The 25427-nt window shown below is 43.1% G+C and overlaps 2 protein-coding genes across 7 annotated transcripts in view; one reads left to right on the top strand and one right to left on the bottom strand.

Moving 5' to 3' along the window:
- Nucleotides 1–15862, bottom strand: part of FGD6 (FYVE, RhoGEF and PH domain containing 6) — a 69944-nt gene extending 54082 nt beyond the window's left edge. The window contains exons 1-2 of the mRNA XM_027452188.3: nucleotides 15714–15862; nucleotides 6291–8733 (exon numbers count right to left, since the gene is read on the bottom strand). Coding sequence (XP_027307989.1) covers nucleotides 6291–8733; nucleotides 15714–15726 — 2456 coding nt within the window. The 5' untranslated portion in view covers nucleotides 15727–15862. The remainder of the gene's footprint in view (nucleotides 1–6290; nucleotides 8734–15713) is intronic.
- Nucleotides 15863–15986: 124 nt separating this feature from the next.
- VEZT (vezatin, adherens junctions transmembrane protein) overlaps nucleotides 15987–25427 on the top strand; it is a 57903-nt gene continuing 48462 nt past the window's right edge. For 5 of the 6 annotated variants that reach the window (XM_038167915.2, XM_038167858.2, XM_038167783.2 and 2 more), the window contains exon 1: nucleotides 15987–16188. Coding sequence is in view for 4 of the 6 variants with exons in the window: in XM_038167858.2 (XP_038023786.2) it covers nucleotides 16153–16188 (36 nt within the window). In the remaining 2 variants the exon portion in view is untranslated. Of the gene's footprint in view, nucleotides 16189–24215; nucleotides 24362–25427 lie in introns of those variants that run through there. The other variant, XM_038167989.2, reaches the window with a different exon arrangement.

Raw genomic sequence — 25427 nt, 5'->3', positions numbered from 1 at the left:
AAATGGGTCTTTCATCAATTTCCATCTGAGATACTCTCTTATGTTACACATCAGGAACCTGCAGCGTGTAGCGTCAACGGCAAGGGGGGGACAGGGAGGCCCAAGCTGGAGGCTGGGAGCAAGGCCAGCATTAGGTGACAAACACGCCGAGTTAGCTTCCCTCTCCTGGAGGAACAGGAAATATGTAGAAAGAATGCTGAAATCAGGAAAAAGCAAACATGGAACAAAAGAAGAAACCCTTAGAGATTGTGAAAATGAGGTGACACTGAGCTCCCGTACCCACAGGAGAGGGCGCAGGCCAAAGGAGGCGGCTGCGTGCCCTGCGAGGCCCCGGTCTCCTCCCGACACCTCGCTGCGCCGCCTCGCCTGGCACAACGTCACCGGGAGGAAGGATGAGGACATCCTTGTATTGTACCAGGGATCGATGGGAACAGCACAGCTATGACATTTTTGCCTTCTGCAGCTTGCACTTCTTTGGTGGGAAATGAACGATAACACACTTTATCATGTACTTCAGAACAGATAATGCATTTACGCTCCAAATGGCTCTTTTAACGCATACGGATGGCATGTGCTCTGAGCATAATATGCCATAACTTGCTAGACCATACAAAACAGTGACACGAGGAGCCACACAAAGCCTTTCTGGAAGCAGCAGAGGGATTCACCCAACACCCAGTGAGTGTCCCCCACCAGGCCAGCCTTGTCTCGGCTGCCACCGCCAGCGCTCTCCCCTCAGGCACACAAACACATCCAGAACTTCAACCACATCTATTTTTAGGTAGCACCTATAAACTTTGATACATTAGAAATCTTTTACTACTGCTTTTCTAATTCTAGAAAAAAAAACTGCCATGCACCATACCTAGGACAACTTGCTTCACCATTTCTTTCTATCGACCAAGAGCCCTTCAAAAGAAGATGAAGGATAAATCAAAGCCACTCAGAAGACAGAAATTCTATTTCATGACAACTTTGGAGATCTTCACAATTGTTTTCATTTCATAAGGCTTTCCTAACATTTTCAAAACAGGATTGTATGCTAGAATGATGGACTTGGTTTTGGAAATATGTAGTTTTCCAATTCATTTCCCTCCCTTGGAGGTGACAAGAAAGCACTGGACCTCAGAATCTTTTCCAATGTCCAACCAAATGAAACTAGCACATTTCAAACATGTTTGCATGAGCATGTGTCAAAATAAATAAATAAATAAAATAACTTCCTATTTTTTTCCGGTTAAAAAGAAAAAAGACAACAGCTTGGTATACTTCTCCCAGAGTGTTGCAAGATTCAATTATTTTCCTAGAGTATGTATCTTCTTCTTGTAATATGTGAAATTATTTCAGGTTGTATAGCAGACTAAATTATAAACCTGTGTGACTCAAAAGCACCCCAATACTAGGGAAAATTGCTCCTGCTATTGGAAAATCAGGCCACGGAGACAAAGACTTGCATAAAGATTCCTGCAAGAAAAGAAAGAAAAAGACAACACACCCTACATGTTTTCTTAAGCAAAAAATTCACTGCAAGTCTGTCATGCACTTTCATTGCACTACCCTAGCATTATAAAATAATTAACTCAACAATACGAAATAAAGTATTTCCAGGCCCATAGACAGTGATTTGAGCTGACCCTCTGGAAAGAGCAGATGGTCTCAGAGTGGTGTACAGCCACAGTGAGAAGGTCCCAGCATCCAGATACACCCAAATCCTTCCTAAAGTGTTCGGGTCTGAACACTGGTATTTTTACCAATGTTACCATAGTTTTTCTTTAAACACAAAAATACAAACAAAATGCCTTCAATACCTAAAATGTATTTCAAGCATTCAAATCTTAGCGTGCTCAAAAAATGTTTTTAGATGTTATTGAGACACTGCAGTATTTTGTCAATTTAATATTTCTCTTAAAATGTTTCTGAACAGGAACCTTGAAGTTGTCTTCACAACCCACCACCACCCCCTCCTAAAAAAAAAATCCCCCACCTCCCTCAAAAAAAAAAAAATCACTAACATAGCCAATGACTAAACAGTACCACATTTATCTGGTGTAACACTGCTCGTAAGAAGCATGCCTCAACCCTGATGAAGTTCAGTACATCAAAGAGGAATACCTATCAAAGCCAAGCGCTTAATCACACATATTTCAGTACTAAATTCACTATTCCAGGAAGGCTTTCATGGAGACACAATTGACCTCTTGAGGACTCAGTTGCTGAATCAGAATTTAGTCCTGGTAATTAAATTTACATTTTGCACTGGGGTGTTCACTTCTGGAAAATCAATGGACTAAACTAAATTTGCACAGATGGGGGAAAATAGGAAGTAGCCTATAATGAAAGCAACATGAAGATCTCAAAGCATTGTTGTCACATGGCACTCCCCATCCTCCAACCTTTTCAAAAGGAAAATCCTAGCAGGAAATACAATGATGATGACACAGCTATAAATTTCATCCAAATCAATTAGTAATCATGTACACTTGCAAAACCTTGAAGGAACAGCAATAAAAGTAGCCGGTAAATACAGTATGCTATTCCTGAAGGGTGGAGGAACCTGAAGAACAATTCTCCTGCCTCAAACAATACAAAAAAATGCAAAAAGGAAGTCCATGAGATCCAGAGAAGTTCAAGTTACTGTTTTCTGTAGCATGACATATGTTCCAAATAATTTTTGCTTTTCCTCCAGACACTCAAGTACACTCAAGTTTACTTTTGGTTATAATGAAGATCTTGTCATCTTCTTAAAAAAAAAAAAAGTTATTAAGAATAGAAGGATAACGTATAAATAATTCTCTTTTACTGGTAGGTTCTAAAAATCACGTTACGTCAAAACAGTAACATTTTGATCTGCTGGTTTCTGATAATATTAAAAAGAATTGCTGTGTTGGTACCAGCAGCATGTACTTTTCTCCTCAGATTTCAGGCCTGGACTATTAGTTTCTCAAAAGTAAAACCCTAAAAAAAAGCTGTTTTCCTTGTTGTTACCTGCAAGTAGCTAGTGATATTTAAAACTTACTTTACATTTATCTGTACATTTTTTTATCCCACAGCATCTACTCTTTGCTCCCTTTGTTTGCAGATTCCTCATAACAATGCATGCACTTTCATTATTCATTTTAATTTGGTAGTCAAACAGGTAGACTAGGGTAAAATAAACAATCCTTAAAAACGGTTTAAGAGACTTTTTTCTACAGTGAAAACAAAACACGGATTAATCTGCTATCAAGGTTCTGTCATTACTGTCTTTATTCAGTATATTCAGGTGACGTGCTGATAATCGTGTTGATAATCAACACGAGCCCCCAGCCTCCCACTGGCAGGCTCTGTCCCCACTGTGTGGTTCACAGCCCACACCAGGACACTCACTCCCCTCCTTCTAAAGTCAAGCCCCACATCAGCAGAAGGGAAGCTGACATCAAATAACTCAAAAATCAAGTGGTTAGTGACAACCGGTACCCAAACCATTAATTATCCAGGCCCGCCATTCTAGATTTAAATTCCTGTGGGAAGGCCGAAGCAAATAAAAATTATCTGAATTTAATAAAACATACACATTTAGGCTAAGCACATCAGAAGCTATTAACATTCTCCATTAAAGCCTACTGGTTTTACCAGATAGGATCAGGGAAAGCTTCTCAGTAGCCACTGGAGCACTGGATACATTATGGAGATTTTGCATCTTCCTCCACAAAGAAATGTAACACTGGGGAGATGCTACTGAACTCTTCTAGTAATGCGAACCCTGTGTTCAGGATCGATATACTGCACATACGCTATTATTGTGACTAGACGTGTAGGCAATCAGTCTATGAACTTCTCAGAAGAAAAATCTCATTTATACCCTGTCTTTTATCATAAGATAACCTGCTTTGACACCCATTAGCAGTGCCTCACAGAAGTTTTATGTGCCATGATTTATGAAAAAGAGGTAAGCACATGTTCTGACAGGCTGGGGAAAATGCTAGCAGTAATTATTACAATAACATGGCATGTTTCTCTAACCAGTTTTATAATACCACTTGGCACAGGGAACGCCAGAAGTTTCTTAAAGAGCTATGCAGAAAAGGGAAGATGGCATTGATAAAGAGGCTACAAAAGGAGCTAGGAAAACAACGGATGGGAAAACCAGAGAAGCTGCCTGCTTGGCTCCGGCTGGGCTAGGACCCTGGCACCTTCCATGCAGGGCCAACACCAGCCCTTACACCTGCTCCTCCAGACCCAGCTGGTCTGTCTCAGGAGACCACTGCCCCCCGTGTCTCCTTCTTCTTCTTGGGATTTCTTTGTTCCGTGAGACCTACTGAAGTAATTTCATATGTAAATAACTTCCTACGGTAGTTTCTGACTGGGACTCTATAGTAGTTTAACATAAACACTGAGATGAAGTGTTCTGGTTATGTTTTTCTATGTGTGCTTTTTAAAGAAAAACACAACACAAACCCAGTTCTGCCAGGACCACCCAGCTTAGGGAGCACTACAGGTGCAGATGTGCCAGGGTACAAGAGATCACTTAAACCCTTAACTCACTGTTGGTACTGAGGAGGGATGCTGTAGAGAGGGAATAACCATAAATCTCATACACTCAGCCAGGTGAGAAAACTAAGCAGCCACTGCAGTCTCATGCCTACTGCACTTTATTCAGCAAAATGTTCCTCTTCCTAAATAATCAAACATACATAAAATATATCCTTCTTTAGGTTTGGACTCACACTTCTTCGGTAAACCAAAGCAAGGAAATACCGAAAGAATGGAGTCAACAGCCCCAAAAGATACCCAGAAATTAGGTTTAAACAAAAAGGATACACTCAGTCTGGAATTCATGGCACTTAAAGAATTCCATGATGAGAACAAGAAGCACCCTATTGTAAGCAAGAAAGATACTCAACAAGCATATAAGCAAATACATGTATACCAATACCAAACCCATAAATAGAAATCCTACTTCCCACAATAAAGTTTAATGCTTTCCATCAAACAGTCCAAAGTTAAGAATATCAACTCTGTAAACAATTACTAACAAAGGATGCCACTTAAAATGTAACTCCACCTCTATAAGAGAACACGCTCCCCTAGAGAATAGAAAGACTCCTTGGAGCATGCATTTGCTGCTCACGCATCCAAAATGAAGCTTAGCTTATAAACACACATAACTTTTTTTTTTAATGGGAGATTTCTATCTCATTTGTTCTCATCAATATGCAAATACTCTCAAGAGTGTAAAGAAGCTTGCTGGGGACTATGAAATACACAAGTTGGGTATTTTGTTTAAATCCTTAACACTGGTTTGAGACAACGCTTAAGGTTCTGCAAGACCAACTGATTAGCTGAATTTAATTAGTTAAGTAATACCAAGTAGGGTCAAAACAATGCTTCACCCATTACAATACTCCGATAGACACAGTAGGAAATGCTATTTCAGGAGAACATATTAGCCTGCCCCTCCCTGTGGCCCATTCCTCCTGCCAGCATCCACAATCACATCACTACAGATGTTACGAGGTCTGCACCTGCCTATTCCATTTAGCATCTGTTTGGGACATCTCTGTGAATTGGTGCAATTCCTTTCTGAATCTGAGGATACTATCTATCAACCTCCACCACCTCCCTGGACAGTGTAACAGCCGTTTGCTCCCTGCCCTGCAGCGAGCGCTTCCTTTCCCCTACCGTGTCACAAACCCCTGTCTTTCCGAAATGTTTTGTATGGGTCAGGCAGGACTCATGCAGTTCCACTAATCTTATTGCACCTGTTGGCACAGGAAGATACAGAATACTCAGTGTGTTCATGGAGAAGCAGTATCTTTTCTTATACCAGAAAAACTTTCAAGACACGATGAAGAATTTGCATACCCAAAAGCTTGTCTGCTTTTTCCAGCTGTATCAGCTGATCTAAAAATATATTTATTTCTCCTACAAACCTAGCAACTGTGCACTCTATGGACATTTTTTCAAGTTGATCCTGAGACTGAGGTAAGGTTCATTCCTCCTTATTTAAGTATTCTTGAATACAAAAACATGACTGTATCTAATTGCTTTAATTTAAATTGGTAAAACACACACGTGCACTTCCCGAATTTTGATCACGAATGAGGAATAAGTAGCTTATTTTTCCTCTTGACTCTCTTGACCAAGTGCAGTTTTCAGCACTTCAAAAGCAAACGCAGAGATATACAATAATGACCGTTCTGCTGACACTTAATGAAAGGGGGACAGCCTCTCAGCTCATCCCCCAAATGTGTTCACAACCACCAGAGCTGCAAGTGAGATGTTTAGCCTCCCTTTCCGCTGTATGTTACCTGCCGTGTCTCACACGCCTGCTTGCAGCTTGAAAAGTCTCCTCCACCTCATACAAGCTAGGGCTCTGGTCTTCCACACTGCTGGAATTCTGCCATTCCAAACAGAGATTTTTACCAGCACCCATAGCAAAAGGCAAGTTCTCATACTCCGGTATTTCCTCGTAGTGACGCACGTTCTCATATTCTGGAGCACAACTGCTGGTTACAGAATTCAAATGCATTTGGGACAAAATCTCTCCCGACACTGCATGCCCATCTAAAGACTCCAGCCTCTGGGTATTTCGCATCTCAGGCTGGCTTCTGTTTCTCTGCCTCTTCTTCTGCATTGCTGGACTACTTATTTCCATAGAATGTGCCTTGGCAGATTTAGCTTTCCTTTCACTGCCTGCAGATGCCATATGCCGGCTGTTACCACTCCCACACCCTTCTCCAGTGGAAAGGTTAGTGACAGAACTGTCCATTGACTGGCTGCCTTTGGACAGAAATTTTTGGAAGTCACTTTTCATTAAGCAAACCGACAGCTTCATGTTGAGAAACTTTTTAAAACTATTTTTCTTCTGCGGGTCTTTGCAAGGTTTGTCTGTCCTGTCCATGTCCACAGAAGAGAGAGATTTGGCCCGAGGCTTTGTCACAACCGTCAAGTGGTTGAAGCTGGGAGCAACACTAGCAGTTTTTAATGACTCAGAATTTCCTGAAAACGGAAGAATAGGATGAGGTAACTTCCAGACAGGTTTCTCAGAGGATCGTTTAGGCATGTCACAGGATGACAATGCACCTTGCTCCTTGACTGGAGTGTGTGTGAAGTGAGATCCTTCCAGAAGGCTTTTCGATTTGTCTTCACTGGAGGCATAAGAACTTTTCTCCACAAGCTCTGCTGATGCAGCTTTCTTCAGCAGTCCTGCAGCTGGTAGGCTGTGCCGCTGTGGTTTCTTAGGAATGACTTTTGGAGAACTTTCATCCTTTATTTTCACTTCTTTATCTTCCACTTTTTGTAGGGAAACATGAAGACTATTAGAAGTAGGTGAGTGCTGACTGCCAGTTAGTTTGATTTGCTTTGGCAAACTCATGGACAAAGTATCACACCTGATAAAACTAGTCCTTTTGTCCACTGCGTCTAGCATACTAGCATCATCTTTCATCTTATCCATGGAGTTACCTAAGTCATGGTCTGTATCTAAAGAACATTCAACATTTTCCACCAAATCACAAGTTTTGTGAGATAACTGAGGCAAAAGACTTTGCAGTGTTGACTCTTCAGTATCAGCAGGTTCCTTCACTGGATGCATTTTCTCTGCAACGCTTTGATTTATCTCAGATTTTTCAGGATGAAGCACTTCTGTATCATTGTTGTAACAAACACTCTGACCAAGGACATTAATTTTTGCTGGCTTTTTAAGGCTTTGTTCAGCAGACCCAATGGGATCATTCTCTGAATTAGATGGTTCCTTTGTTCCTTCTCCTATCGCGTCTATGCCATCCTGCCGAACTAGACATGCAGCACGTGGCTTTCTTGGCTTAGGAATAGGGAGCGTTTTTGAGCACAGGACTGAACACGTTTCAGAGGAAGCTTTATCAGTGTCTATTTTCATTCCCATTTCACCTGAAAATGTACTATTGCTACTTAAATGTTCATTTTCCAGGTTTTCCTGGTCCAATGGGCAGGAGCAACTGTGATGGTTTTCATTCAAACTAGGACAAGTTTCAGACATCTGAAGCTCTTCAACAGTGTGCTTAATGTTAATATTTTGTTGCCTCCCATTAGCTACTTCAGAAGAAGGTGAAGACTGTACAAGTTCCATGAACTCTATTTTAACATCATCCCTGGAGCTGTTGCCATCCCTTTTGTCAAGTTTGTCTGCACACCTGTGCCTCACAGGACTGCTGTTGGGGAATACACCATGAGTTAGAACGTCTTTAAGCTTCTCTTCCAAAATGCTGGCTTTCAGAACTACCTGATTTCTATTTGCCAATTTTTCATTGGGACTATCCCCCAGAGCTAGCACAGTTTTTTCACCTACTTTGATGTTCTCTAAGTTTTCAAAGTGCTCAAGAATGATCTGAGTTTTACAAGTGTTCTCCCCGTTTCCAAGCTTATGAAGGCATTCAAATTTGCAAGATGATACCGGTAGAATGTATGCTGTGTTATCTGTATTCCCTTCCGAGGCTTCATTTTTAGAGTTCAAGTGGTCTAGTGTTTGAGAAGAATCTCCTCTGTGTTCCTCAAAGCTTTTGGTGCTTTTCCTTGTAGAGGATGGAGGCTTAACTTCTGGAATAGATGAGCTCTTGAGAACCTTCGGTTTTGGTGCAATCGCTGGCTTAGTTTTCTTTGCTGCTTGAATAACACCAGAAAGTACAACATCAGGCTTCGGTGCAACAGGTGGAGGTGTCGCCTTGTGTCCTACCACAAATTTTGGTTTGGGGGCCACAGGCGGCTTCTTAATTTCTAGGAAGGATGGAAAACAAAGAACGTTAGTCACCATCTGCCCACAGAACAACTTCACCTGCATCACAGTATTATTAGAAGTCTCATAACATTTAAATCATGTGCCCTACAGGACATTGGTGTGTATATGTACATATTTTTCTCTTAAAAGCACGCCTCCTTTCCCTAGCTTTTTTTTTTTTTTTTTAACTAGTTGCTTTTCTTGCTTTTCTTCTTTTTAACAGGCGCAATCAAGGGGATGAGAAATCTTCAAGGGTTTCTTAACTGTTCTCAACAAGGGTTTTCAACTGTTTGTTGACAAACAGTTTAACTTTATGAGAATGCATATCCCTGCTCAGATACTGAAGAACGATGCTAATGAAAACAGAACAGATTAGCCTGATTTTGAAGTTTGCACTATAGTAATACCTTTTAAAACTGTTGCAAATGTGTTAAGTGTCTAGTGTACAATAAGCCGTGAAGAGCCAGGCGAACTACCAGGACAGTTCAGTCCCTTCCCCTACCACCTCTGGAAATGTGTAACCTAAAAATCCCCTTTCTCTTCCTCTTCTTTTCAAACACTATTTAGATATGTAGATGGATTGCCATACCATCTGTAAAACTAGCATATGTCAACACCACCCGTTAGGCAAAATGAGCCCGTGGTGTAAAATTAGTGCAACAATTTGCAGCAAGTCAGTGTTTTCCTGACTTACTGAATGAGTAAAACGTTATTTCTGTGCATCTTATAAAATTACTCTTCCCAGCATGCTACTGTGACCTAGAAACAGCCACCACTGCTCTGACTTATGACCCACTTGACTGTAGTGGATGACGAAGCCCAGAGAGAGTAGAGGGCAGGAAAAGGAGCACAAGAGGAACTTGGAGACTATTGTGCTCTGATCCCACTCTTTTTTTTTTTTTTTTTTTTTCCAAGATATGCCTGAAGCATTTTCATGTTGCAGCAGATAATTTATGACCAGTGCATATCCTGGATAATAATTTCTACATGCTCAGAGGGATTTTGACATATGAAAGCTGACTTATATAGCAAACAAGTTTCTCATTCTAGTTTTTTTAAATGTACTACCTCTGTATTTATTTGCTGTGTTTTGAACAATATTTTAAAATACTTTCAGGAAGTTGTAAATGTGTTATATAAAAATCTCAAGAAAACGTGATAATTGATGTAACACACGCAAAGGGATTGGTTAAGCCATTGATAAAATGCTCCTTTCAACTTTAGGCATGGTGAATTATTATTACAGATGTGTGACTCTATCCAAATTCCTAGCCTAGAAACATAAGAATAACGTTTCAGTCTTGGGGATTTTTTTCTGTTTTCTGTTTGTCTTGTCTAGATAACTTAAAAAAAAAAAAAAAAAGGCAGATGCATTCAGATGCAAGCATTTCCCAAACACTAAGCCACTGCTCTAAGCGGACAGCCAGAAACAATGTCTCCACTATAGAAACAGGAAAACGATGTTTTTCTAGGACATGAATCATTAAATGGTATCCAGACTGATTCTGCTTAGGCTTAGAACAGCTGCCCTTGCTGCACGTCTATTAGCAAAGAGGTAAACGTGATGGCAGAGACAATTTTTGAGCTGTTTTGCAGGAGGGAGTGCAGGTTTTCTTTTCAAAGGTATGGCTCTAGGTAGCCAAAGATGACGGCCAGCAGTGACCCAACTATCAGTTACTGCAAAGGATGTACCACCTTCGATTTCCTCTCCAAAAACAGGTATTTCCCATACAGTGAACTGCAAGCCAGGGGAAAAAATTAACCCTTTGGATGGGCAACCACTGATCCTGAAGACAGACAGACTTCTTGTACGTTGCTTTCAGACACCGCAACTGCCCATTCAGGTGGGAATAAAATGATGGCAATAGAGGACCCTGCTTTCTGCAGTAAAAAGAGATGACCCGACAGGATGACCCGTTTGTCACAGAACACAGCACTGTGGTAGTCCTGGGCCGTGCTCAGTAATATTCATTAAATTGTTAAAGCTCCCTGAAAACAGGAGAGAGGCAGTCTGCCTGGGAAGCCTTCCTGATCCCCAAATGAGAGAAGCAGATTGCAGAAGATCCAGGAGATTAAACACTGGCTAGGTAAGTGATATCCCATGGATTAGTTGTCCCACTCCATAAGCCAAAGTCTGCCAGCCTCAGAAGATTCCTTCTCTGCCGTGGAACTGCCTAATATTTCAGATAGCAATAGCCTGCAGGGCTTTCAAATAGTGTACATTCGGGAAGACACCGAGAAGGTACGGTGTACTACTATTACCTGACCGTGAGATTCAAAACTAAAACATTAACATGTAAACGGATGCAAAGAAAACAAACCCGTTGTTTATATGCCAATATTGGAAACCTGGTAACGAGTAGAGCCAGTAAAATTAACACCTGATAAGAAGTGTGATTTAGTAACATTTCTGAAGCCTACTAGAATTTTTCAAATGACTTCGATGTTAAAAGCCATTGGAGCAGGCAGAAGAGACAGACAAATTGCATGGTGTAACAAAGACCCCACTATCTGCTTTAACATGACTGCCAGTTGCATCTAAAATGGGTAGGGGTTAATGTATTAACAGGCACGTGACAGTCTCAATACCAAAACAGATCTGCAGGAGACAGCTGAATGAGAAGCCCTTTCAAAATACTTTTATGACAAGAAAGTAAAGAATCCAGGAAGAGAATGCACACCAATAATTTTCCTCAACAAAACATATTCGAGTTTCTGAAAAACACAAGTGATGAATTTCTAAACAAACAAACAGAAAAATAACAGTAGCTAGGCGAGGGTAAAAGTGTATTAGATTAGAAATTGGTAAATGAAGTTCTGTTGATTATCAACTAATTTAATTCACAGTATGAGAATCCAAACCATTTTGACATAGTGCAGTGCTTTAAAAGGGACATTTTTTCCATCCTTAAAAGACAGAAAACTAAGTAGGAGGCAACTACTTATATATATAAAGGTGTAAAGAATGACTGGAAGTCATGAGAGAATGACTTTTTGTTAAAGTGACAAGTGAAAGCAAGCCTTTTTGGTGAAAAACAATAATCAAACATAATCAAGGAAACACTATACAACAAAAGCCCAGTGTGGTGACTTATTTGGATGACAGGGTTTTTCCTGGTACCACATGGAACTGTTCACCTAAGAACAGAGGCTGTTGGTTGTAATCAACAGAGCTGAAACTGAAGAGAATTTGGAAATAAATCATTGTCGATCCCTGTTTTGTATGAGCTACATGTAGGTCTGCAGCTACGGTGGTAAATAATCCTCCAGATTACAAGGAGATAAACGTTAAAAAAAAATTACAGGCATTGAAAATATTTGTGTATGCAGCAACTGCCAGACTGCGAGTGGCATGCTGTGTCACTTCTGGCATTCTTACAGGAGAACTTGGGATGAATTCAAGAAATAACTATAAGTATCTAAAGTATAAAACCCGCACCTCAAGACCCAGGAAAGCTCATCCTGCTTAATTTAGCCAAAAAATTAAGAAGTGAGATGGTGATAGAATATATATTCATGTACATGTGAGAGTTTAATGATTATAGATGGCTCTTCAACCAGGAAACAAAGACATGCAGAGACCCCACAGCCAAACTAGAAAGAAGAGTTGGAAGTGACCATTAAACCCCAAGGATAATTAACTACAGGAACACCTTGCCTAGGGTAGTTGTGGTGTCAGCAGTGCTTACAATCAAGCTAAACTCACTTTCTGAGAAGTGTAGCAATTTCAGAGGAAATTCTGGGCTGAACATTGGATTCGCCAGTTTGTGGTAGTTACTGAGGGAACAGAGAATCACTGTCACTTCCCCTCCACCTCTCTCCAATCTTACCCCATTGCTTAGAGGACCCCTGCATCCAGACTAGCATGCAGGGCTACCAGTGAGAAAACCAAATGCTTTCTTACAAAACACAAAGTTATATTTGAATAAATGGATTAAATGTTTAGGAGTCACGGAAGCGAGCAGAGATATCCTCTGGCTTGCTTGACTAGGAAAAGGAAGAAATCCATAAATAAAGTGAGTAACAAACCTGCCTCACCAACAGGAAATCTATTGCTTATCAGTAAACAGCCAACACTAGGTCCAGTGCTGGAGGAAAACAAAACAAACAAGGATGATGCTTGAAAATACCAAAACACACAACGTTAAAAAAAAAAAAGGATTAAAAGGGGCATTATTTTTCTAACAATAACTAGCCAGTAGCGCTGTAGGCTGATGCACACACTCCCTCTTTGTCCATCTGCAGGTCACAGCACAGGCTGGACGCTTCTCCCTGGGGCGAATTATCTCCTGCAGCGTGCTGAGGAAGAAGTTACACCCATTCCCATCCTGCTGAGTCTCTCCGTGCCCCTCAGCCTTGCCTGGCTGAACACGTGTTCCCGTCCTACCTTCACTGTGCCTTGCAGGAGGATGGGAACACCCTGGAGCAGCTCGAGCTCTCAGAGCCTTGGCCTTTGCGCCTGTTTCTGTTCCTCAGATGATAGGGTTTGGCAACTGAGGGCCTCACGTAAAAATGCTTGTGTCTGTTCTACGCAACACCAGGAATGAACAGGAAAGCCAGCAAGACAATGCAGCCCTGAAGAACTGTTATGAAACAGCAATAAATCTTCTCCTCGGATTTTGACACCGTGCTATCATGCCCACCCAGCATTTATACGAAGAAAAAGGAGAGGGGGAAAGAAGCTGTATGAAGTTGAACTGTGCCAAAAAACCTCAAATATCACTGCCTCTTCTGCTGTAAACCTACTGCTTAGGGAACGTTTTCCCAGGTTGTGTTTATGCCCACATTTTTAAACAACTTCCACATTTGGGAACAGCAAAAGAACAAGAAAAAAATGATGTTCACCTGCACCTGGCCAAGAAAACGGGGACAACAGGTTCCTGCTGCCAGAACACGAGTCTGTGGTCTAGGATCGATCATCCTGGCCCTCCTTTACACCAACCTAACAGGCTACTGAATGAATACAGAAGCCTGTGGAGCAGCACAGGCTGTCGTGCAGCCACAGCTGGATACTGTGCTTTGTGAGCTCCCCACGCACAGAGGCCTCGCTCCTGGGACCCCGAGTCCTCCATGGGACGGGCTCTGGTCTCCCATGAGGCCATCCCTCTTGGGGCCCCGCAACCCGCCCTAAGGCAATTCTTTTTTTTTGAACCACGAAACTGTAGGAAGTCAGTGAAACGATCAATCAGGGTGATGAAAGATTTTTACAGCAGCTAGGCCTAAATTTGGGGTACAGGTACCCAATCAAGTGACTATGGGGGTAAGCCAAGCCGTGAATTTAACGGCACAGCCACGCTGTAGTGGCTGACCATACACATACTCCTATCTTACCGTATGTATACGAGGGGTCAGGCTTTTAGAGACCTTTCAGGGAGAGATAATTATTGCTATGTGCTCAGGACACATTCAGAGATGACCGTGATGGCAGTGAGCACACTGCCAGAGAAACAGAGTATTCTAAAGCATGAGTTCTCTAAAAGCCTAAATTTCCACAACTGACAGCAAGACACTTCAGTTCAACTACTTTGTTGTCAGTTACAGAAAGGTTTCATTAGATACACACCTCAAAAAAGTATTCCGAGTGCACTGATTTACTTCCCGCGAAAAATTGTTTGTTTTATTATGCAGAGGCTCTGATTTTTTCAGGTGCCACAATGTTAAAAAGCAAACAGAAAGAGGAGTGAGTCACGACATCCCGGAAGATCACACGTGTAGTTTTTAAAATACAAGGGAAGATGATGGTTTCCAGCCACTACATTTTTAGAAAACATCCTAAACAAACTGCAAAAGGAAAACATTAATTTCGAAATCGCAGGTTGTTCAGCAACTTGTTGAAATAAAACAGGAAAGTTGGGGATAACTTTAGAGTAAGTGAAGGGATGAATAAACAACCTTTGAAGATCGCATGTGGAGATAACGCCAAGTAACTCTAACAGGACTTGACATATCAGAGGGTTAAAGGGGCACTAAACCCTCGAGGCCTCATTTCTTCAGTGCTTGAAAGCAACGAAGTTTGATTGGAAAAGTCACATTGATTTTGTTTATTCTGTTCCTGCTCTAATGTTTCCCCCCTTGATTTACATTTTTGACATTAAAACGCAGTACATAGTTCTCATTGCTGCTGTCAAATCACATTTCAAATCCGAGCTATATGTTCTGCCCTCACCAAATAATCCGTATGGATTCTCATAGAAGGGTTGTTCCTTTGGCAAGAAATAATAAATGTCAAAGTTGTAACTCTGAGCTTTTGTTTTTCCCTTTTAAAGGCAAAGCCTTTGCTTGAAGACAGCACAATAGTTCCAGGCAGAAAACAAGTAAATGTGCATTCATCAGCATCCTATATAAATGATACGTGGTACATGAGAAACCAATGCAATATTAGCTATAGCTGAAAGGTAAAGTCGACCCCCAGGTTGCTCACTACAGTAAGACTGTAAATTAGCTACAAGCATTTTAAGTAAGTGCTTTCATTTCTGAGTTATGAAGAAGCACAGATTTACATTCACGTTTTTGTATAGGAAAGCAACAGCTATGAAAGAACAGTTTAGTCTGTCACAGAACTAACACCCCAATCTGAACTGAGATTTAACTGAAACGATTTTGTAGAGGAAGTAGAAAAGAATTGCAGCAACACACTGAAAAAGCACCGTATCATTTAGATAGGCATAAGGCAAGCTAGAGTGGAGTTAAGGCTGGGCTGTTAATGCGGACCTTCTGCAACTTCTGGCAATGACTGAAGCTGTACTCGGCATTTCTCTCCCTGCCATAGTTCCCTCAGGTAGCACAGTCTCTTTCAAGGAGCCCTGGTTATCAACCTGAGGTCACTCATATCTGCAGATCGTAATTGCAAATATTAAAGCAATACTGACTCGCTGCCCCGAGCCCCTTCCTGCCCACCCTCCCCGCCACCACCACCACCAGGGCAGCGGCGGGGAGGCTCAGCCCCGTCCCGTCCCGTCCCGTCCCGTCCCGCACTCACCGGCGGCGCTCATGGCGCGGTCCCGCCCCGCCGGGGGCACGAGGAGCCCGTGGGCCCCGCGCCCGCTCCCGCATAACGCCCGCAGCGGGCACCGCGCCGCCGGGACACGCCCCCCGCGAGGCCACGCCCCCTGCTGGCCACGCCCCCTCCGTGTGGCCACGCCCCTCCGTGCCCGCACACGGCCCCCGCTGCGCCCCCTGCCGGCCCGCCCGCGAGGCCACGCCCACAAAGCGGCCACACCCAGTCATAGCCACGCCCCCCGCCTCCATGTATGGCCTCGCCCCCCCCCCCCCGCAGGCAGGAAGCGGGTGCTCGCGGCGCCTTCTGGGAGTTGTAGTCCCCGCCCCCCCGCACTCCGCCGGGCGGGGAAGGTGCCGCGGGCGGCGGGGCGGACTCGGTTTCCCGTCGTGCCCGCGGGGGGTGGCATGGCGCTGCAAGGATGACACCGGAGTTCGACGAAGAAGTGGTGTTTGAGGTGGGCGCCGCCGGCGGGCCGGGCCCGCGCTTCTCTCCGCCCCTCGCGGGGGCGGCGTGCGCGGGGCGGCGGCCGTTGGGCGCGGGGCGGCCGTTGGGCGCCGGCCGGGGGCGGGGGCGGCCGTTGGGCGCGCGGCCCGGCCCGGCCGTTGGGGCCGCCTCAGGGCAGCGCGCGGGGAGCGGCCCGGCACGGCCCGGCCCGGCCTTTGTGAGGCGCCGCCGGGACCGGGGCCGGGCACTGCCCCCTCCCCCCCCCTCGGTCCCTGACGGGGTCAGCGGGTGGCGGGGGCCTCGTCTGGAGCGGCTGGGGATGGGGAATGGGAGATGTGTCTGCGCCTCGCAGTCGGGTGGGTTCGCAGGAGCTGACCCAGCCTGGGGGTTATGTGTATCCTGGGGTACCTGAAACAGGTATTTATAGAGGGAACGGTCTGTAAAACGCTGGGTTATAATCCAGGGCTATGGGTTATAACGACAAAGGATGTGGTTTAGCCAGGGTTTGTAAAGCTCCTCGATTAAGGAATGCAGAGTAGCATCAGTACTGCCTGTTCATGGCTCTGGCCTGTGCCACAAAGTTTTCATCCCCAATCAGCCTTGCACGCTATCGGCAAAGCCTGTCACTTGTGTTGCTGTCGTCATAGAGTCACTGAGGTTGGAAGACACCTTCACAGTCATCTGGCCCCATCGCTTCCTCAAGCAATGTAAATCCTTGGTGAGAATATTTCACAGGGGCAGTGCCTGCCCCCTGCGTGCACTTCTTCAGTAGCAGTGGTGTTTGACCTGTAGCCCCACGGCTCTTTAGTTACTGCAGCAATTTCCATTTAGACTAAAAAAGAAAAAGTTCCCCTACGTAGGGAGTAAGAGATCTCCCTGCATGCGTGTGTGCACTTGGCTGTTTTCTTTGTGTTTTGGAAATGTGTTTCCTGCACTAGTAAAGGTGCTTTGACACCTTGCTGTATCAAGTATGTGTTACTACGTTACTTGCTGGGTGTCTCATACAGGAAATTCCAACTGTAACAAGATAAAGAATAGCGAATAACCCCACACAGGTGAGCCAGAGAAGGAAATTAGCCAGGAGAGGAAAGCATCACAGGTATTTAATGCTGCAATGTGTTTATTTTTAACTACTATTTAATTTTTGTTCTTGGATCACAAACTCTCCTCAGTTATCTGTGGTTTATAGGAAGCAGCTACGTTTTCTTCTGCAGCACAGAAGGCTGCTTCTCAAGTTATTCTTCAGCAGTCACTATTGCAAGGAGACCACCAAGCATATAGGCCTCAGTTATGGTGAGCAGCAGTGTCCTCTGAGCTTCTGGTGCTCGCGTGAGCAAAACGTTGGACGCTATTATAAGCAATGGTGATAAATTTAGTCACGTCTATTGCATTAACTCTGCCTAGGTCGTGCTCGCTTATCCCTCTTGACTTACACGTACCTCCAAACCATACAAAGCTCCACTTGATAGTCCTCCTGTTCACAGCAACTGAACTCTTCTTATTTCCTTGAACAACTGTGGAAGTTTAAGCCCATTTTCTTATCATTTCTTCTTTGCTTTAAGTCTAATCGTTTTGTTCTTATCATGTATTAGTGTCTTTGGCTAGGTTCCTTGGAAAGCACTAGCGCATTAGATGACAACATGGGAATTAGTATCGAGAAAGAAATGGACAAAGCAGGGAGGACATCTTGTTTTGGTCTTGAGAACCTGGAGTCCGAGGTCTCTTGGAAGAGTAAAGAAGCTCATGAGGGCCAGAGCACTGAGAAAGGCATATGAAGGATGCCAAGAAATTAGGCAGCTCCTGAGATAGTACATGCATACCATCTCTGCAAAGCTGCTATGAAGATAATAGCGTGTGTTCAGCAGTTAGTGCACCTCTGCTTCTCTCTCATACCTTTGGTAATTTCTTTTGCTTCCTCCTTTTATTTTCTGTCCACCAAGGTACCAGGAGAGCAGGACTCAGCATCTCTTCTGCTCACTCACACTGGAAGGCAAGGTTTTTGTTTCAGTTTGACTTGTGCAGGAACAGCCAGCACCTTGCAGTAGCTTTTGTTGATACTGCTCTGTAAAGTCTTCCACTGCAAAAATAATTCATCAATCATAGAGTATCCCAAGCTGAAAGGAACTCAAGAGGATCATCAAGCCTAACTCCTTGCCCCACTTAGGACTACCTAAATCTTAAACCATTTGTCTGAGAGCATTGCCCAAACCCTTCTTGAAATCCATCAGGCTTGGTGCTATGATCATTTCCCTGGGGAGCCTGTCCCAGTGCCCGACCACCCTCTGGGTGCAGAACCTTTCCTTAACCCCGAGCCTGACCCTCCCCTGTCCCAGTTCCATGCTATTCCCTCGGGTCCTGTCACTGTCCCCAGAGAATGAGCACCCAGAGTTGGTTATTTCTTTTACCTCACTAAAATTACCTGGAAAAGTTAGACCATTTTCCTAGAAAACTATGAATGCGTTGTTACTTCAGTGTAGATCAGGCAGAGAGAGAGGCTAAGACAGCTTGTGATCAGTGGGTTTGTTGGTGTGTGCCGTGGGTAGGGTTGTCTTGTAGGCTCCCCAGCGTGTGCATGGGAGAAGTGCCTGTATTCAGCTATGAAAAATGGAATCGTTTTGCTGGACGCAGAGTTTCAGAATCCTTTGATATTCGTATGCAGTAGTGGACACGAAGAAGCAGACTGTCTGACTGTGCCATGCTGCTGGTGTGCTTCCCCACGCCTCTGTCAGCTGTACAGCATTTCAGTGCTCTCTTATAACGCTGTTGGTATCTGTCTGTTGGAAGCTGTCGTCTGTATGCTTTTCCACTCCATTTGTGTGTACTATCTTCCTTTTACAAGTACAGTGTGAAAACTAGCACGCAACAACAGGAGAACCCAACTTGCTAGGATCCCTTATGTTCATGAGGTGTTTCCAGGATGGTCCTTTGTTTGGTCAAGAGCATGCCAAAAGCTGTTCTCTACCTGATCACCTGTTAAGTCTTCCTGGGCCTGTTTAGGTGCCTCATGTGTCGGTCTCCTGAGTCAGTAGCTTGGAGTAGTGGAGATCCTTGAGAATTATGCTTGGGATTGCCACCACCTAATGACGTTATACCAGTCTGGGGAAGAGAGTCTTTGCTGCAGCTTTCAAAAAACTCCTGCATTCCTGAAAGTGACTATAAATGCACTCTTCTCTATTCTTACATTTAAGAAATGTTGTCATAGTTGTGATAACAAATGCCTAATCAGGAAGGAAGCGATCCTTCATGTTTTTTGTGTCCAAACAGAATGTGTAGGAGAGAGAAGAGAAGCAGAACAGGGTATGCTTCACCTGTTCCACATCACAGTTATGTCCAGTGTTATTTTCTGCATATTTTTCAGGTCATAGCTCTGTCCAGCAGGCCTAAAGGCATCAATTTCAACCATCTGCATTACAAATTGTGCTGTAGCAAGCAGGTGACGTCCTGCTGATAGATATTTATGAGCTTCTAAAGACCATTCATCTTTTTCATTATCAAATATCTGTTACATTAATATCTCCGTGAAGGAGGACAAGCACAAAGATGGCATCACTGCCCTGGGGAAACAATATTACCTGTGCAGAAGTTCAAGAGCTGTTGCAGATCATCGTGATTGAGTAATAGTGAGTGACGGTCATTTTGCTGGTCCAGAATTGTTGCCATCTTCTATCCAGGTTATAAATGAATTCCTACAGCACCCAGAGATTTTTCATTCACCAACTGCATAGTCTTCTTCAGTTCAAGTTCTTGTGGTTGTTCTACTTCACTTCAGTCCGTACCTCTTAACTTTGTTTTTGCAGTTGTTCTTTTAGTGAAAGCACTCCAAATATTAGGGGAGAGGGCTCAGAACCCGAGAGGCAGAGGTGCCCTGATATGCTTGGCATGTGTTTGTTGCCAGCAGTGTGTCAAATTAAAAATGGCTTTAGTGTAGGGCAGATTATGGAAGAAAATGAACGATACTTTTTATTAATGTCTGTCTATTTAAAAAGGTAGTAAGACAGAATAGAGGACATTTGATGTTAAGTTACTTCAGATGAGGTTTTTACAGCCCAAAATGGGCTACAAGACAGAATGCTGTGGTTGAAGTACGGTGTGCACTGTGCTGTGGTAGTTCCTGATGAGGTTAACGTTCCATGCACAACCCACTGTTATCTCTGCTATTCACCTATTTAGATCCTTTCCCTTCTTAACCGGTATGGCGTGGTATCAAAAGTCCATACCCGTATGGCACAGTGTCAGAAGCTCATTTAAACTTCCTCTAATTTCCATTATCTAGAAAAATGAGCTGTCTCGTCCAAGAAAGATGTCAAGTGAGTGTTGCAATCTACCTCTGGTGACCTCATGTGGTATCCTCAGTGATGGCCCGTTTTCTTCTTCGTCTTTGAATTTTGCAATAACGAATAATTATTCTCAGCAGCACGCTGGCTTTTGATCAGATTCGTAGGACTGACACATTGCTTTTTTCTCCTTGTAAGCATAGTCATTGTGATTGCTGTTTTCCACTTGTGAGTTTATGGATTTATCAAAAATCTTCTGTGCTGGAGCTTTGATCTCATGCACCCATTCTTTCAGAACACTGGGATGAAGGTGATCCAAATACTGTTCCAAAAGGGCATTTGCAGCTCCTGTGTCCTGCTTCCAGCTGAGTCATTTGTCCTATATTTTAGTGAACTTGTGCCACGTTTGTTCCATATGGATAGTTATTAAAGCTGTGCTCACATAGGTTGGAAGGGACCTGTAGAGATTTGTGTGCCACCCCCCTGTTCAAGCAGACCCACCTAGCGCAGGTTGCCCAGGACCACGTCCAGGTTGTTTTTGAGTACCTACAAGGGTGGAGAGCCCACAGCTTCTCTGGGCAACCTGAGGCAGTGCTCCATCGCCCTCGCAGTGAAGAAGTGCTTCCTGATGTGCAGACGGAACCTCTTGTGAGACTGATTGGTCTTGTACGCTTCCTAGAAACACTTCTGCCCACGCTAGTTACTTAACGTTAATAGCTGTTCACTAGCTATCTCAGCACTAATGGGAATTTACGTTACAGAATAGTCCTGCTAAAGGCTGGCTGGGTGGCGTGGTGACAGTGTCGCTGTTGAATCTAAGCTTTTATTCCTGATCTAGAGGATCTGATTCTGACTTTTTGCTGAAGTGGACAAAGCTAATGTGAGAAATGAGTCCTGAAAACAATACAGAAGTGCTTTCCAAGCAGCGTGCCATCCTGAGAGAGAAAGGGAAGGCACCGGGGCTAAGCAGAGGTGGCAGCTGCGTGGCACAGGGCCTGGCCTCTTGAGAGGAGGTAGGAATGAACAGGGACAGGACAAAAGCACTTGGGAAATTCTGGGCAACATCATAAAGTGTTCAGATGTCATAAGCTCAGAAAGATATTCTCACTGCATATTTGAGTAACCATCCAAGGTGCTGCTCAGAGCTGAATGTCATGGGGGATGCATACAGAATTCTGTATGTCAAAGCATTATCTGTAAGATTTGAGAGATTCTAGCAAAAGGCACCACTGTTTCCCAGCATAAAACAGCCATGTTCAGAACATCCTTTAGCTCATGTGCTCAACACACCTACGATAGCCAAACAGATCTAAAATGTGGTATTTCTCTTCTTAGAATACTGGTGCATCACTAAATTGAGATGTTCAGGTCCTTCTCTGTACACCTTCAAATTATCTTTTATCAAAACACTCAGGGATGTTTATTTTCACAAATGGTTTCTCCATCCAAATTGAGCTCTTCTATAATTTATTTTTTTTGCTTTAAAAACAGAAAAAGCAAACACCCATGAAACCTAACCTTAAAACTTTTTGTTGTGATGTAAATTTCAAGTCGCAGTCATTCAAACACCTAAAAACTTTAGGATTTCCAAAACAAAGTCATTATTGTCAAGTAATGGGGTTAGAAATGTATTGTGTTTTATTTAAGTGTCAAATGTTATAGGTTCTGAAAAAGGAGCTGAAAAAGAACATTCACACAACCTCAGTGGTAGTGTCTCTATTGCTGCCTCAATGGGATTTTTCTCACTGATTATTGGAATCGGTGGCATAACGATGTAGTACTGTCGTTTTATATGTGTGCAAGAAACAAAGCCAGTTTTAAATAGACACTTCTGTCAAAAACACTGTTTACCTGTTTGAGACTGCTTAGTCTGCCTGAGGCGCGGGCTGTTGCCAGAAGAGGCATTTGGGCTTTTCTCGTGTTTTCCTTTTTACTCCCATCCTCTTTACACCGGTACTAAGATTCGTGGGTGGAGCTGTGACCTGGATCTTGAGACTGACTTGACTATAACTTAGGTGGCTAAGAAAGGAAAACAAAGAAACAAAAAAGACTACTTTATGTTTTCCAGGCAGATCAGTTCTTGTTCCATCTCTCCACTTGTCCGCGTAAATATTACCGTTAGTGTTGTAAAACGGTACTGCAGCTTTCAACTGCACCCGCTGTTAATGTCAGGTTAAATTGCCCGTGTAACTGCAGCCTGGGGAGATCCCTCTGCTGCAAGATGCCGAACTGGTGGTAAATGGAGTAAGCCAGGTATCTGCTCAGAAGTCTGCTCTGAGGAAGGGGAGGACTCTTTAAAGAAGCTTCTGGTTGTTGTGGGTGCCAAGTAAAGTCACGAGGCATTTTTGGATAACATTAATGTCTTATCTAAGCAGAGGAAGGTATTGTATGGGCCATATGGTGTGTGAACCCGTACTGACTTTATTAGGAAATCGAAGACAAAAATAGATGATCATCCACAGTAAATTTTCAAGGTCTGATGGCCCAAAAATTTTGGCATCCTCCTCTGTGCTAATTGCTCTGGCATCATTTTCACAGGAGGGTTAATACTCACAGCTTTGTCATGAACCAACTTCCTTGAGACACTTGAGTTTAAAATAAAAACAAAAATCACTCCCATTGTTTTAGTCCTCATAACGTGACTGTTTCTCTTATTTGTAGGATGTTTTGCGCTCAGAAAAGATGCTTGCTTGCACTGTGTTTTCAGCAAGTGTCAAAATTAACATGACTTGTAATGGATACACTGTTCTTTGGAGCTGTTGTTTTAGAGAAATTTCCAGAGTGTTTCAGAAATATTCCACTAGTTTACCAGCATGCAAATGAAGGATAAAGTCTACAAATATTAGTAAACAGTATAAAACAATGTGTTTCCTTGCCAGCTAAGTGCTGTGACTTGCGCAACCAGCGACTTCCCACCCAAAGCTCCCGATACAGTCTGTGGCTGGCCTGTTACCCTGTCCTGCAGGGAAGATACGTTTGCCACTTTTACCTTCAGTTTTCCAGTTCTTATTCATTGCTGTCCTTGTCAGAGAGGTCCAGCTCAGCTTTTCACCTGTATTCGGAGGTGCAAGTTTGAATGGTTAAATGATCCAGGGCTGCCATTGCTAATGAATTTCAGAGCTTTTTCTAGCATGTGAGATTTCTTCATGAGACTTCTCCATGCTGGCAATAACGTGCAACCTCCTGCTGAAAATGCAAAGGAAAGAGCTTTCCCTTTTCACAGATCCAGTGATGTGGAACTGGAGATGCTTGCGATAGTAGGTATATATTGTGCATCAGAGAATGTTAGGGAACAATAAATGGTTAATGGCTTCAAAGTAGTTCTCAGAAACTGCTTCTAGATCCTGTGATGGTGTAAAGAAAGGTCTCTGCTACTGTGGCGGGGAAAACAGAATAGAAATCTAAATGATTCTTCCCCTGTCGAAGTCATTGTCTAATATTAGCCCTGTCAGTGGCTGGCTGCGTGTTGGTCGGGTGAAAGGAGGAGGTGGTTACCGGCCAGGAGAATATGACCAAGGCTTTTAAATACTCTTGCTTGGGAAGCCTTATTAATGGCTTCATATGAGATCGATGCGCAGTAATTCTTTGTAGCAGTATCTTTTTAAAAGCCTTTAGCAATCTGTCATCCTCGTCTCCCTCCCCCCAGTTATAAAGCCACATTAGTCAGGAGAAATCGCACAGTCCTGGGAAGTTTCAAACTGCAGCCGCCGATGCTGTCAGGAAAATGCTACTGTGCAGGAGCACAGGTGCAATTACACTGACTGCTGCTTCTCAGCCTCGGCTCGGGTCATCCTGGAGGGACGAGTGGAAAGAAACGGGGAGGTGGGTGAGATTCTGTCAGATGCCTGGGAACAGTACAGAAGAGAAAAATTGAATGCCCTCTTCCAGGAGACAAAGCTCGCGCTGTCTGTAAGTTTTAGGTCAACTTTTTCAAATCTGTGTTTTGAGGGGGGGGAGGATTTCAATACTGTTTATTTTGGTTTGAGTTTTGCCACCTGTTAAGCTTATCTGATAAGCTTTGCTGTCAGACGTGTTAAATCTTTTTTTTTTTTTTTTTTTTTTAAGCTGAGAATTCATAGCTTGTACTCTTCTTGGAGGTTGTGCTCCCACAGTTTTCCTGGCCCTTTAGAGTCCTTGGCTTTGAAGAAAACATTTCTGTATTTTAGGAGGAGATCTTTAAACCCTTTGCTTTGTGCAAGCACATTAAATATTATTTTTTATTATTTTCATTAAGGTTTTTCTGCTCCATTAGCTGTGGTTGGAAACTAGAGCAGGGTACTTTTTACTATTTACTACTAGGTAGTAAATTTTACCATGGAGTGATGGAGTGTTGGGTGTGGGAAGCCCCCGTCTCTAATGGAGAAATCCTGAGTCATTTAGTTCATGATGCATCAGCAAAAATAATATGGGTGTGGCTTTGATATTCAGCTGCTATTGTAACAAGACTGTGAAAGCTAACAGCATTATAATATCCTTTGTGATTGCAAAGGCTTTTCTCAGAATATGCACAAAAGGACTTATATTAAAGTGCAATATTTGTGCTTTCAGGGCTGCAATAGATACAGATATCTGAGCAGATATCAGTCAAAAGTAAGCTCTTCCCTGTAGCTAGGGAATTCTCTACCAACCTTTTCATCACATAGCAGTGCATAATGTGTGTTTGATTATTTTTTAATGTTTGGCTTGTTGTTTTTTTTTGTTTGTTTGTTTTGTATTTATTTGTACTGTAGGCTTAGAATTGCAAACAAGGTGTTTGATCTTTGGATCAGTTTAGGTGATTTTTTTTTTTTTTTCTAATAAAGTACTGTATGGTAAGCGGCATTAAAATAGCCATTGAAAAAATGTTAAAGACCAAAATAATTTCAGTGGACTGTTCTTTAATCCTGTGTAATACGTCTTGGGTTTAGAATGAGACTCAACCACTTTCAACACTGAAAAAATACAGTTGTCATTACACATAAGTATTTGACTGATA

This window comes from Anas platyrhynchos, chromosome 1 (genome assembly GCF_047663525.1).
Source record: "Anas platyrhynchos isolate ZD024472 breed Pekin duck chromosome 1, IASCAAS_PekinDuck_T2T, whole genome shotgun sequence".
NCBI lineage: Eukaryota > Metazoa > Chordata > Aves > Anseriformes > Anatidae > Anas > Anas platyrhynchos.
This window is presented reverse-complemented; position numbering and strand designations above follow the sequence as displayed.